The 14,924-nt window shown below is 43.0% G+C and overlaps 1 protein-coding gene across 1 annotated transcript in view; it reads left to right on the top strand.

Annotated features, from left to right (window-relative positions):
• Positions 1 to 14,546, top strand: part of PDGFRL (platelet derived growth factor receptor like) — a 31,926-nt gene extending 17,380 nt beyond the window's left edge. Inside the window, exons 3-6 of the mRNA XM_074273897.1 lie at positions 7,717 to 7,868; positions 10,831 to 11,121; positions 12,396 to 12,535; positions 13,924 to 14,546. Of these exons, the coding sequence (XP_074129998.1) occupies positions 7,717 to 7,868; positions 10,831 to 11,121; positions 12,396 to 12,535; positions 13,924 to 14,112 (772 nt within the window). The 3' untranslated portion in view covers positions 14,113 to 14,546. The remainder of the gene's footprint in view (positions 1 to 7,716; positions 7,869 to 10,830; positions 11,122 to 12,395; positions 12,536 to 13,923) is intronic.
• Positions 14,547 to 14,924: the final 378 nt, after the last annotated feature.

Raw genomic sequence — 14,924 nt, 5'->3', positions numbered from 1 at the left:
CTCATCATCACACCTTTACTTGGAAGGTTCCACTGGTCTCTTTGGTCTCTTGTTTGGCTATAACTGTACAAGGCAAAGCCAGGCAGAGAATGAGTGCTGTCAGTGGACCGGAGATATTCCCATCACACCAATGATTACATCAGTACTAAAGATCATGTTGTGGTCTTCCCCTGCTAGGGCACTCCCGCTCTCCATGCTCCTTGTAGCCCTCTAGGCCTCTGGAGCTGGAGCCCGGGAGCTGCTAAGGCCAGGTCACATCTGGCAGCACAGGTCCAAGATGGAGTTCTGGTGCTTTCCTGTGAGACCCCGAGGAGCTCATCTCACTAAACTGTCTCCTCTGCAGAGGTATCCTGGCAATGGGGAAGTATAATTTCAAATTTCTTTCTAGAATAGCTAGACCAGTTCCTAGTTCCATCAATAGTACATGAAATACTTATATATGAATTTATATGAATTGTAAAAACAGAAGAAAACAGTACATGAGGATGCCTGTCCACCATTCATTGTCAATGATGCCAATCAGATAGACATGAGGTGGAAGCTCAAAGTTATTTTAATCTTCAGTTCTTTAATTATTAAAGACTTAGCACTTCTTTTAATTTTTTCTAATTCTATTTTTTTCTTTTTTCTGGTTATCCTTATGCATTCATTTTTTAAATACACATGGGAGAGAAAAATGAACAAAAGGGAAAAACCATGAGTGGAAAAAAAAAAAAGGAAAAGAAAAAAAGAAGTGAGCATAGCATGTGTTGATCTACATTCAGTCTCCAAGGAGCTCTTCTTTCATATGATTGCTGATAGCTTGGATTTTTTCCTTTGAAAATTACCTGTTCATATCATTTGACTATCAAGTGGAGAATGATTCTTATTCTCATAAATTTGTGTCAACTTTCTACATGTCTTAGCAATCATATATCTATGTATACACATTTATATCTTTATCAGGGAAACTTGATACAATATTTTCCTCCATTTATTTGCTTCTTTTCTAATTTTAGCTACCTTGGTTTTAAAAGTTTGTGTAAATTTTTTTTATAATTTATGTAATCGAATAGTTTTTTTCCCCCACAGTTAATATAGACACTGGGCAGGTGGTGGGGGTGGGAAGAGATATAGCTATGGAAGTTGTAAATAAGGTAAAAGGTAGGGAGAGCAAGAGCAGAATGAGAAACAAAGGAAGGCAGGAGTATTGGAGGTCAATGTCTCAATGATGTGTCAAATATAGTGATAATAGGGTCAGCTAGGTTGCGCAGTGGATAGAGCACCAGCCTGAATCAGGAGGACCCGAGTTCAAATCTGGTCTCAGACACTTAACACTTCCTAGCTGTGTGACCCTGGACAAGTCACTTGACCCCAGCCTCAGAAGGAAAAAACAAACAAACATATATATTTATTTATTTGTTTGTTTGTTTATTTATTTATTTATTTATTTATTTATTTATTTATTTATTTATAGTGATAGTAAAATTAATGCTTTCTTATTTATTTAAATGAAATATCTATTTGTTATATTTACTTACAATTTATTCATTTATTTAAAAATTTGTAAGACAGTTGAAGAAACTAATTCTTCTTAATAGATGTACCCAAAAGGGTTCAATTTCTTACTTTCTTAAAAGATTTAATATTTAATTTCCCCCTCAATTATCTAGCTCAGTTTCTTATAGAAATATGGTTTTTTAGCTTTCCTGAGTCTGTTTCCACATCTGTATAATGTGGTTATTGGTCTAGAGTATTTTCAAAGAATTTCTGCTCCAAGTTCTATGATATAGTACTTTATCCTTTACTTAATACTTTATAATAGCTGTACAAGGTCATTAGGTCAGATTTGTAATCCTCATTTTATAGATGGGGAACCAGGCAAAAATAACAGCATAAATTGTTTTGAGTCCCAAAATAGTAAATGTCAGGTATAGGATTTGAACATCTGTCTTTTGACTCCAAGATTAGTGTTTTTTCCCCTAATTTACTAACATTTCCTCAAGTTTTATGCCCCTTCTTTCTTTTATCATATTTAAGCCTGTCCTCTTGTTTTTATATGAGAAAGGGGAGCTGGACTTAGATTCCAGTCACTCACTTGTCTGTCTTGCTGGAAGCCAAGGCATTTGTTTTTGCCAGACAAGTGGGTGGTTTGACAGACCAAGATGGCATTGGAAACAGGATTTGGAACCACCTGTTCCCACAGCCCACATATTGGCGCCGGGAGTATTATTTTCATTGTGTTTTGATGTGACTGTTTTTAATTAAAAACAGTTGGCAGCTTTTGGCTTGTTAGAGAGACAGTGTTGTTGTGTGGAAAGAGCATTTTGAGTCCAAACATCTGCTCTTTGGTGTTGGGCTGGGCCTGGGGACTCAAACTTGAAAAGCTCCCATCTCAGAAATTGGAAGAGCTGGTGGTTCTAGTCTTTGGAGACTCCTGGAGAAAAGGAGAGGGGCTCCAGGGCACACGTGGAAGAGGACAAATGTTCTGGCTTTCAATGTGACAGTTGGCAAGTCAACATACATTGATTAGGCTCTTACTGTGTGCCGGGCACTGTGCTAAGGGCTGGGAATACATAGAAAGGCAGAAAGACACAAGGAACTTACATTCAAATGGAGGAAGATAACAAGCAAAAGGAAGCTGAAAAAGAAATGGAGGAATGGGGAAGATCAAGATGCAAAAGATACCCATGCTGGGATACGGTAGATAAATTGAAGAGGAGCCTAGAAATTTGGCTGGCCTGGGGAGTCTGCTTAAATGGAGGTTCTAGAAGGAGCTGTCCAGTTGATGCTGAGACCACAAGGCTGGAGGATACTTTCGATGTATGAATTTCAGGGCTGGGCTGAGTTTCCCAGATGAAGAAGGTCCTTGTGTCTGGTGGAAAATGTTTGGAGTGGAGCCTTCAAAAGAGGAAATAATTAGAGTTGGCAAATGATCAGCATAAAAGCTTGATAGGAAATTCTCGTTTAAAAGGTCAAATAGATAGTCTCCAGTTTGATGCTATCAACCCAAAGAATAGTCATTAATGACTCGATGGCACTTCAGAAGGAAGTCTGTAGTGGAGTGCCCAAGGGATCTTTTACTGGTCTTGTACTGGTTTACATTTTTATCAGGAATTTAGTAGAGGAATTTAGAAAATAGAGATAACCTGCTTATTAGTGTTAGCCCTCAATAAGTCCTTGATTGGCTAGATTTGGGAGCCAGTCAACAAGTATTTGTTAAGGCACAGTGGTTAACAAGTGTGTGGTCAAGTACAGATCCCAGGAGCACTCCATTAGAGTCCTTCTGAATTAACACCCTGTAATTACTGATTTCTCTAACCATTCAACTAGCTGTAATTCACTTACTTTTATTATTCTCTGCTCTATCCAACTTTACCATAAGAATAACATGAGGGGCTTTATCAAATATTTTGATAAAATATAAGTTAGTAATATCTGTACTGTTTCCCTAGCCTACTAACCAGGATAGAAACCTGCCTACAAAGAGGAAATAAAATCCTTCTAGCCCACTCTGTTCAGTTTGAAGCCATGCTGGTCAGTGCTTTGGGAGTTCAGCTTCCTTGACAGTGATTGACCAATTCTTTTCTGGATTGAACATCATAGACTGAAACTAGCCATGGAAATCAAGGTCATTTGTATCTATCTCTCAGCCTTCATTCTCTTTCCTTTTTGGAAAATCAGGAGTATCGCTGCTCTGCAGAAATGCTGGGGCACTTCTCCCAGTTTTCACCCTTCTAAGATCACTGTCAATCTCATGTGCTAAGGAGTTAAGTAACCTGGGTCAGGCAGCTGGGTGACTTCTCATTATCTCCTTGCTTAAGAATTATCTAGGAGCTATCTTCGCTTTAGTCTTTCTGGTCCAACCATCATTGTCCTTGGCAGAGTAAACAGAAATAGAGCAAGAATCAAGAATGAGTGATAAAAAGATGAAAGCATACAGAGCTGAGCATAAATCCCTGCAGCATTTCACGAGAGACTTCCTTATGAGATGACCTCAAACATTTAAATGCTTCTTCTTTGGGTCGCAGCTGTTCAGTCAGTTTCAGTATCATTTAATTATGCTGGATTTATCTTTCTCACATCCATTCTCACTGACCCATCACCTTTGAGAAGCATCTTCTCTCCCTACTTTGAGCTTCCTCTTGTGTTAATGTCTACTTAACTACAAACTCATTTCTTGGCCTGATTCTTCTTGTGAGCCCAGCTTGTATTGAGCTTTAGTAGCATCCCTGACATTATTCTTAGAGGGCAATGGATATTTCTCTGTGATTCTTGATCTTGCTTGCATCATCTATACTTAATTTTTTAATTTATTCATTTTTAACATTCATTTAAAAATCAGAATTCCAAATTCCCTCCCTTTCTCTTCTTCATTGAGAAGGCAAGTAATAGGATATCAATTCTACATGTAAAGTCATGCAAAAGGTTTGAAGATTTCCTTCCTTCCTTCCATCCTTCCTTCCTTCCTTCCTTTCTGCCTACCTGCCTGCCTTCCTGCCTTTTCCTTCCTTCCCCCTTTCTTTCTTTCTTTTTTTCTTTTTCTTTTTTCTTTCTTCCTTTCTTTTCTTTTTCTTCCTTCCTTCTTTTCCTTCCTTCCTTCTTTTCCTTCCTTCCTTCCTTCCTTCTTTTCCTTCCTTCCTTCTTTCTTTCTTTCTTTCTCTTTCTTTCTTTCTTCCTTTCTTCCTTTCTTTCTTTCTTTCTTTCTTTCTTTCTTTCTTTCTTTCTTTCTTTCTTTCTTTCTTTCTTTCTTTCTTTCTTTCTTTCTTTCTTTCTTTCTTTCTTTCTTTCTTTCTTTCTTTTTCTTCTCTTCTTCCCTTACCTTTTCTCTTCCCTTTCCCCCTTCCATCTTCCCCATCTCTTTCCTTTCTCTTTCCTTTTTCCTTTCCTTTTCCCTTTACCCTTTCCCTTTCCTTTTTCCCTTCCCTTTCCCCTTTGCCCTTTCCCTTTCCTTTTCTCCTTTCCCTTTCCCTTTCCTTTTCCCCTTTCCCCTTCCCTTTGCCCTTCTCTTTCCCTTTCCTTCCTTTTACACACTATTGTTGTCTTCTCTGGAAAATCTCTTCCTTTTTGTGAGCCCACCTTCTATCACACATTCCCCATGATCAGTGATGGTGACTCTACCATCTCCTTTACTCATCCCTTCAATGTCCTGGGAGATGGTCCATAGGGAGCAGGCAGTAAACTCCTCCTACAGTCAGGAGTTCCTCTGTGATCTGTGTAAATGCTTATGGATTGACTAGTTGACTTCCTGACTTTTGAGGGAACTCAATTCAAAAGAGTGAATTTTGGCCTTTTGAGTCCAATAGTCATTCTCCTTAGTAAAGAGAAGTCAAATAACATTTAAATAGCCTAACTTTCTCTTGGCCATCATCATCGCCATCCCATTGGCTCCAGCACATGGTTGGAGCCTCATCTTTTCTCTTTATAAGGAAAGGGCCACTTTTTGTCTTTAGTTTTCCCATCAGCTTTAATTCAGTGCAGGTTCTTGGCATCTCTGATCCTTTAAAATCCTGCTACTTTGTTAGTTAATAAACATTTATTGGGCACCTACTGTGTCGAGGCTACGTGCCAAGTACTGAGCATACAAAGAAAAACAAAACTAAAGTGAGAAATGTGAGAAAACACATTTGTCTTAAGTACATAAGTACCACTTGCAAAAATTATGTACATAGACGAGGATGCACTGATTAAATTTGAAAAGGCTCTGTCCTTACAGACAACAAAAAAATACACTACTACTCTAGTTAAACAAAAAACAAAGAAAAAAAAAAGACAAGTTTTGGTCTTAAGCAATTTATAGTCAAATGAAAGAGATAACATGTAGACAACTGTGTACCAACAATCTCTTCCTTTCACCCACAGTCACTGTCCCTTGATTATATTTCCCCCAGTCCCTTTTCATGAGAACCATCCCTGCTTATGTCTTTGAGGGAACATTCCGTTATCTTACCCCTGAATCTCAATGCTCCTGAATTTAATAGGAAGCCACTGAACCTTGGCTAGCCTTCCTTTAAGCCTTTTGTATTCAGTGCTAATGTCTAGGCCATGTACCAGACTGTAACTGGCTTCCTTCTGTTCCTCTATGCTGGTCCCCAAAGGTCTATTTTTTCCTCCTCCATGACCAGATCCATCTTGGGGTACATCAGAAAGAGAATAGGCTCAGGAACCAGAGGACCTGGATACAAATCCCAAATGTGATGCTTATAATCTGGGTGATCTTGGGTAAATCACTTCTCCCTGGGCTTCAGTTTCGCCATCTGTAATAAAAGATTACATATCCTCTAAAGTCCCGTACAGTTACAGAAGTATTGTTTATCCCTCTTGGTAAAAATAGTCAAGAATATCTTTTCCCTTGTTCTTTCCAGTTTTTGAGGAATAGAATTATAAAAGCAGATTGAGAATGTGTCGCCTCTTCTGCTTTTGGAAGAGGGAGGAGAGAGCAAGCTCTTAACTTGACTAAGTCTGATGCCTCTCCTATCAAATTCACCTCCTTGGAGATGCTTCCTAATTCACCTGGTTCACAACCCATACCTTCTGCATGGGTAATCTGAGCGCCGCATCTAATGCCATTGGTTTTATAGAGTGTGTGGATTGGGAATGATGGATAATAATAATAATGGGAGCCTAGAGCCAGTCTATGACTGGTTTTAAATGCTAAATCTGGTATAGGGAGAAAAAAGAGCTTTTTGAGAAGAAGGGCATAGCCAGCTATGTGATTTAGGAATATTAGTATGGGAACTTGTTCAAGAATGGCTTGAAAGAGAAAGAAATTTGAGGCAGGGAGGCCAATTAATAAGGGATTCAATACTCCAGGTCAGAAATAATGAGGGCCCAGACTAAGGTGGCTAATGAATGAATGAAGTGGCCTTTATTATGTGCTTGCTGTGTGCCAGTGAATGCTGGGGATTCCAAAAGAAAAGTGAGATAATCCCTATACTCAAGGAGCTTATATTTAATTTAGGGGAGACAGGACATAAAGGAGGGCTCAGTAGCAGGGCAGTTAGTAAGGTCTACTGATCCTCCATTTTACTAGGATTGTAACTGATGATGTCTTACTCATCTAAGTGATAAGAACAGCCAGCCACGTTGGCTCCTGAGGGAAGAAGGCCTGACCTATTACTATAGGGAAAGTGTTGAGGCTAGCCCTCAGTGTTTGAGTGAAGTGAAGAATCTGGTTTCTCTCCTGAAGAGGTGGGAATGGTGGCAAGGCAGTGTCCACCTCTAGGGGGAGGAAGAAAGAAGGGTGTCCCACAAGCACTTTCTGGATGGGAGGCTGGATGGGAGACCCCAGAACCTGTCATTCCTACCCAGAAATCCCAATCCCATCCTCAGACACCATCTTGAATTGGCTAAAATGTTCTTGCCAAAGGCAATGGATAGCCCTCTAATTTAACAAATTCCTCTGGAAGTCTCATGGGAATTTTCTTCCTTTGAAAACAATTTTTATTTATTTCTTTAAAAGAAAGATGACTCTTCCCACCCCCTTTTTTCTAAGAGTTGAAAAGAAAAATCTGTCCTCAGGCTTGGCCCTCACTCCTCTCTCCACCCAACCTTTCCTTCCTCTTCCTCTTCTCTGAACATACTGTACGGTTTTAAATTGTCCTCAGGATGTAATTAGAGAAGGCAGCTCAGGCCCACCCAGTGAGTCATAGGGGGAAGAGTAGCAGAGGGGGGTCTGCCAAGAAGCCCTTCTGTCCACCCATGTCTGACCTCACCTCACGTCTGTTCCATTATTAGTGTGAAGCAACATGACCGCTACGGGCAGCTTATCCTGGTGAATGCCACAGCCGCAGACACTGGGGAATACAGCTGCTGGCAACAGGTGTGCAGTGGCTACGTGTGCAGGAAGGATGACACCAAGACTGGAACTACCTACATCTTTTTTACAGGTAAAACACCGGCCCCAGGATCCACATCTGCTCTGGGCCCTCCTCCCAACATGGGCTCTCACAGGCTCATCCCACCTAGCTTGGCTTCCTGTGCTGGAGCCTGTCCAACTCTAAGGTCTTGGAAAATGGGCTTGAGGGGAGAGCCAAACTGGCCGGCTGCAGGAAGGCCACCAGATGGTCACGTTTGGGACAATCACTGCAACAGCTGGGGATGAGCAGAGTGGAGAGCTACACTAGCCAAGGGAGGACCGATGCAGGGGCCATGCAGGCCTGACCTTCCCAGGCTCTCCAGCTGGGCAGAGAGCCTGAAGGCTTTCCCAAATGTGGTAGATGGCAGGGACTGAAGACCCAGAGTTTTCCTCATTTGATCACTCCATAGATCATGGATTTAGAATAGGAAGAGAGTTTAGAAGAGTGTGTGTGATCTGATCACACACAAACACACACACACACTTTACAAATGAGGAAACTGAGGTCCAGAGAATTGAAGTAATTTGCTTAAGTTACTTTGTACTACTTGCTTAAATTACTACTCAGTAAGTAGTCAAATCAGAATTTGAACCAGATCCTCTGGCTCTTTCCACTACTCTCTACTTCCTCACATGAAACAATAATATTGCCTTCTTTCGAATTAGAGAATTGTGTGAGAGGTTTTTGTTGTTGTTGTTGTTGTTGTTGTTGTTGTTGTTGTTGTTGTTGTTGTTTTGAGGGGAGATACTCCTGCAACTTTGTTATATTCCTTAAGGAAAAAAAGGAAAATTGACTCTTCTCCCCCATCCTCTCTCTCCCTGCTGTGGATGCAATTGAGGGTTTTAGAAGGGCCTTACTGCTATGGAATGAGCTGCCCAATCTGCACCATGTGAATTTGGCAATGAGGAGCTTACAACCTCATAGGCAGAGAGGGAGGGACACGGAGAGGAGGAGCTGCAAGAATTATTACCCATGATTTACAGAAGAGGAAACTGAGGCACAGGGAAAGCCATATCAAAGATGCTAAGAAAAGCGAAAGACAGACAGAATGGTAGAGAGATAGAGAAAGAGATGAATAGATACAGATGATCAACAGGCAGAGAAATAGAGACAGATAGACAGACAGAAAGACACAGAGAAGCATAGACAGAGAGATAGGCAGAAAGACAAAGAGAGACACAGAGAGACATACAAAGAGACAGAGACACAATGGCAGAGAGAGATAAAGAAAAAGATAGACAGACAACAGCCAGACACACAGAAAGACAGAGACAGACGGCAGAGAAATAGAGACAGAAAGACAGAGACAGAGATAGATGAAGAGAGAGAGACATACAAGGAGGGAGAAAGACAGAGATAGAGAAACAGACAGAGATAGAGAGATGTGGCAGTCAGTGTCCAGATAAAAACTATTCCTTCATGCTTCTAGACTCATCTTTTTCAATTCATCTCTTTCCCCTAGCCCTCCAAACTGTCTGTAGCAAATACCAGAGGGAAAAAAAAGGCTTCTGTTTCTGCTTCTGTCTCATGGTTCTGCCCCAGCATCTCTCTCTGTCCCACTCAGATTCCTTCCCTCCTCCCCCCTCTATCCCTGCAGACAGTCCTGACCTGTCTATCAGACCTGTACTATCAGACCCTGGATGAGTGACTCCATCTCCCCATTTTACAACTGCTGGGAAGTGGCTGAGGCAGGCTTTGAACTTGGGTGCTCTCTCCTCTAAGTGACCTTGATATTCACCTGAAAGAAGCACAGACCAGAGAACAGAGGTAACTAGAAAAAGGAAGGTGATAAAGCCCTCAGGATTTTACATCTCTTTTACAAGAGATGTAAAAAAAAAAAAAAAAGAAAAAGAACTTCTTTATTCTTAAAGAAATAAATACAAATTAGCAAGATTTCTCTAAACCGCTACTAATAAAAGAGAAATGTAAACTCACAGAACTGTAGGTTTCACTTTTGAGGGCAGAGCTGACAGGTAGTCAATGCTGAAGGAGCTGGGGCAAGCCAGGCTCACTGTTGCTGGAGCTGGGGATCGGTCCAACCATTCTGGAAAGCCATTCCCTTTGGTCCACAGATTCCACTGCCAGGAATATGCCCCAAGGAAGAAAGAAAATCCCCCATCCCCTTAAATATTCATGATAGTGCTTTTAGAGCAGCACAGAAAGCAGGAACCAGGGAGATGCCCATCATCTAGAGAATAGCTAACAAGTTGTGGTGTGTGAATGGAGTAACATATTAACTGCTGTGGCTATGAGGGGAACTTGAGAAGACATGTGATGGATACAGTGTGAACCCATCAGAACCAGGGAAACAATCGAGATGAAAACAATTACAATGTAAATAGGAAGACCTATAATCACAACAACAGAAAAAAACCAAACAGTTAGGGATCAAAACGAAAGAAGAGATGAACATGTATGTACCTCCAGGGCAACTAGGTGGTGCAGTGGATGGAGCCCCATCTCTGGAGTAAGGAGGACCTCAATTCAAATCCAGCCTCAGATATTTAACACTTGGGACTTGTGTGATTCTTGCAAAAAGAGAAAAAAAAAGACAGAAAATGTACCTCCTCTCCCTCCCTTCTTTACTGAGGTGGAGGGTGTCTTCTGAATGTAGAACACTGCATATACTATCATAACTGGGAGATGTATTGGCTAATTTTGCTAACCTGTCTTCCCTCCCCCTGCTCTGCTTTCTTCTCTATTCTTTGTTACAAGTTATAACTCTCTGGGTAGGAGAAAATACATTAGTAAATGGATGTGATATAGAAATCAATAGCTATAAATTAAAAAAAAAAAAAACACAACACTACTGTTCTTCCTTTTAATAGACAGGAATACCACTGGTTGCTAGTGGGGTAAGATGGAAAGGGGGAAAGTAATTTTCTCTCCTAACAGAACTCATTCTGGGCAGCCTCCCCAGTGTACTTTTCTTGCAGGAAGGGCCTAGGTAAGTGACTCTGAATAACCATGATGCACACGCTTCTCTCTGCAGAGAAAGGTGAGCTCTTCGTGCCTTCTCCCAGCTACTTTGGCGTGGTCTACTTAAACCCAGACCGAGAAGCCATCGTCCCTTGCCGGGTGACCGTCCCGTCAGCCAAAGTCACTCTACACAGGGAGTTCCCAGCCAAAGAGATCCAAAGCAATGGGAGCATCATTTATGACATCAAGAGGGGCTTTGTCTACCTGCATCCTCAGCTTGACCAACAAGGGGTGGTCTACTGTCGGGCAGAGGCTCATGGAGCCCCCCAGATTTCTATCAAATACCAGCTGCTCTATGTTGAAGGTAAGAGATGTGTTGCTGCTTCTTCCAGGATGTCAGCTGTAGACTTGATTTCACACCAGCAGTTTAGCAAAAGTGGATTATTTTCTAGCCAAGAGTGGAATGGACTGCTTCATGAAGTAGTGAGTGCCCATCTCTGAATATGTTCAAGTGGAAGCAATCTTGTCACTCATCTGGGATGCTGGAGTGGGGAATCCTGGCCAGGTACAGGTCAGATAAGGTGACCTCTGAGACCCTTTCCAGCTCTAAGATTCCATGAGTCAATGTTCATTTTACAGAGGGAGACATTGAGGCAGAGAATGCTTAGGGCAGGACTTCTTAAACTTTATTTGCAACTTCTTTTATCTGAGAAATTTTTTACGGGACCCTAGACATATAAGTATATAAATTAGGTTCAAAAATCAAAGATTTACTGATAATGAATTGTAATTTCATGACCCCTTTGGGTCATGATCCCCCATATGGGACTGTGAACCACAATTTAAAAAGCCAGGACTTAGGGAACTTTTCCCAGAGAGTGCTTGAGATCAATAGTGAAGGAACCATTATGGGGAATGGGAGCTTTGAGGTTACCACTTTTCTGGAATTAGAGCTAAGAATTAAGGACAAAGTGCTTCTAGCCTTTAGAATCACAGATTCTCAGAGTTAGAAGAAAGCTCAAAAACATCAGTTCTGCCCCAGACCCGAACAGGAGTCCCCTTGATGACATCTTAGTCAAATAGCCTTGATCACCTTACAGGGAGCTTACTACCTTAGCCCTTGAGCAACTGAGAGACCACACAATTTCTTCCAGGCTGAACTCTCAGATTCAGATTTCCTTTTGAAGATGATCTTTTGCCTTTGCCCCATGCTTTCTGAACTCAGTCCATAGCCCACTGTCCCCTCCCATGTCTCCTTTCTTCATATTTCAGGCTCCTCATCCTGTATATCCCATGCACCCCTTGCTAACCACACACACACTATGCCATCCTTGCACACCTTTTCCTCCCATGACTCCTACACCTCCAGGCAGTGTAACTGCCTCCCCTCAAGAGAAAAAGCTGGGGTACCTTATAAAGTCACAGCCTTATTGGACTGAAAGCTTAAGGGTACTCAGAAATGACTTCTTCCGGTCCTTGCTTTTGCAGAAGGCGGCATTGGACCCAAAGGAGGGGCCCGAAGCAAACCAGCAATAGAGAGACAGTGTTCAATCCCTGGGTCCAAATCCTATGCAGTTTAGGGTGTTAGTGCTGCTTTGCTCCTAGTATGTCCCTGACTGAATCTCATGTGTCTGCTAGTCCCCAGCGGGCCCCCTTCCACCACCATCGTGGCCTCCTCCAACAAGGTGAATGGCGGAGATGACATTACTGTCCTGTGCACTGTCCTGGGTGAGCCAGATGTCGAGGTGGAATTCCGGTGGATATACCCAGGGCTGAAGGTAAGCGGCCCCTGCCCCTCCTCCAGCAAGGAAGCTGAGCCTTTTAGAACCCACTGAACCTTCTGCCTAGTCAGGCAGGCAATCGGGAAGTCAGTCAGCAAGCATACCGTGCCAGCTCCTGCGCCAAGCATCAGGACACAAGAAAGGTCAAAGACACTCCCTGATCTTAAGGAGCTCATTGTCTCTTGGGAAGGCAACATGCAGAATACTATTTACAGACAAGGCTCACATCTCCTAGGGAAGGTGGTCCAAGTGCAGGCTCAACTTCAGCTGATCTTGCATCCTGAGGTCTAGAGATGAAAGAGACCATAGAGACCATCTTAGCCCTGTCAGTTACAGAGAAGGAAACTGAGGTAGAAGGGGATTAAGGGTCTCAACCAAGGCCGCCTGGGGAGGAAACTTCTCTGTAGTGAAGTTCACTGCACAGAGAGAGGGAGTCGGGGTGAGAGGATGGTACTGAGTCCAGAGGAAGCCCTACTATGTCCCTAGGATGATGAAGTGCCACCACGTTAGTCTTTCTCCTCTTCAGATGACTCCCTTCTCCAGAGTGCCCTCAGCTGTCCCGTCTGTGCCTGGCAAGCAGATCAAATGTTTGCTGACTAAGGGGCTTTCAGGACATTCTTGGTCTCCTACTTGTGGCGACTGTTTTACATCAGTTACACATCTGTAGGAAAAAGTCATAGTCCATATTGATGCCTTTCCTTTTATCCATTTCTTCTCTCCCTCATCCTCCTGTTCATCATTTAATTAGACATCTTTTCCCTTTCTTCTGTTTTGGTCTCGTGAATTTATAGCCTAATTGCTCAGTGATAGCCCTAGCAGGGGACGGTTCCCATGTGACTCCCTCTATTAAGAGATCACTGTGACAGCCTAGTCAGGGACTGTTCCCATGTGACTCTCTGTTAAAAGATCACTGATTTGATCTGATTTGATTTGATTTGCAGTTAATTGGTTGATTGGGGCCTTTGCAGCTTTTTGCAGAAAGCTGTCACTCTACTGAGGGGTCTGCCAGCCTTTCATTTCTCTGGCCCAAATTATCGAACTGAGTGCCCACCATTTTCTTCTAGGCTCGCTTTTGACACCAAAGCAACTGAGGACTAGTGGAACCTTTCGTGTCATACTTTCCATTGCTGGCATTGAATCCCCTTCCTCTTTTGCTTTGCACATGTGTTTCCCCACCTCCCCTCTTAAAATCTCTAGCTTTCTTTAACTTTAAGGGGAGTCTCCAAGTAGAGGCTTTTCCCAGCCAACAACTGGGATCACTCCTGTGCCCCAGGGCTCCTGTGCTGTGTGAGCAATGTGCCGTGCACCCTGGCCAGCCCATGTTCCCCAGAGCTCCTGGCACCTCCTGTCTCACGCACCCATGTGCGCTCTCTTTTGTGAAACAGGATGAAAGGCCCGTGACGATCCAGGACACGTGGAGACTGGTCAGCCGAGGCCTTGGGTGCACCACGCGGCTGTCCCAGAGCGTCCTTGCCCTCCAGGACTTTGAGACCATCGACGCTGGCTACTACATGTGCACAGCTCAGAACCTGCGGGGGCAGACCACCGTAGCCACCACCGTGCAGCTTTCCTGAGTCAGGCAGTGAATAGACAGTCATTCCAAGGCCTGGTCTTATAGGGAACTCTGATAACCGCCAACATTGATGTAGCCATTTGAGGTTTCCAAGGTGCTTTACAAATAGTGTCTTCTTTGAGCCTCATAACTGTCCTGGGAGCTCGGTGCTATTATGATCCCCATTTACAGATGGGAAAACTGAGGCAGAGTGGTCACGGCTCTGCCAGCTTATTTGGATCTGTGCTTAGCCAAAAGCTGCTGCCAAGGTTTCCGTGCCCATGTGCAGATCTCAGACAAAGGCCCCAGCCAGACCAAAAGCCATCAGGTATTTGAACCATAAGACTTGGTTTGAAGGGGTTTACTTCCATATATTGGTCTTGAATGAACACACTCAATGTACGGAGTTTGAATAATGTAATCGCTGAATAAAACATCGTTTGTTTAAAAGGTAAATGACTTGCATAGCCTTGGGAGAAGCTGGGTGGCCACCTACTCTGTGGGACCTGGAAAGACTAATTCCCGCAGGCCATGTTGGGAGAGCTGAAGCCCACTTTTTGACTGGTAGTTGTGGGATCCCAGATCTGGGGCTGGGTCACTTAGCTCACCTCCCACATTCTACAAAGGATAAAACCATAGCCCTTTCTCGTGCTTCATCTGGCTATGGAGCTGGCGCTGGGTTCACAAAGGCCGTATAATCCCTGGCAGGGCCCGCTGAGGGGTCAAGGTCTAACCTGCTTTTTTCTCAGATTCTGTGACCTCTCAAGAAGGGGTTCTAAGCTAGGTGGTCAACTGAGGGAGGGGCAGCGGAGTGATATCCCGTTGTGCCTTCAG

This window comes from Sminthopsis crassicaudata, chromosome 6, assembly GCF_048593235.1.
Source record: "Sminthopsis crassicaudata isolate SCR6 chromosome 6, ASM4859323v1, whole genome shotgun sequence".
Lineage (NCBI taxonomy): Eukaryota > Metazoa > Chordata > Mammalia > Dasyuromorphia > Dasyuridae > Sminthopsis > Sminthopsis crassicaudata.
The sequence above is the reverse complement of the archived record's forward strand: the minus strand, read 5'-3'. Positions and strand labels throughout refer to the sequence as shown.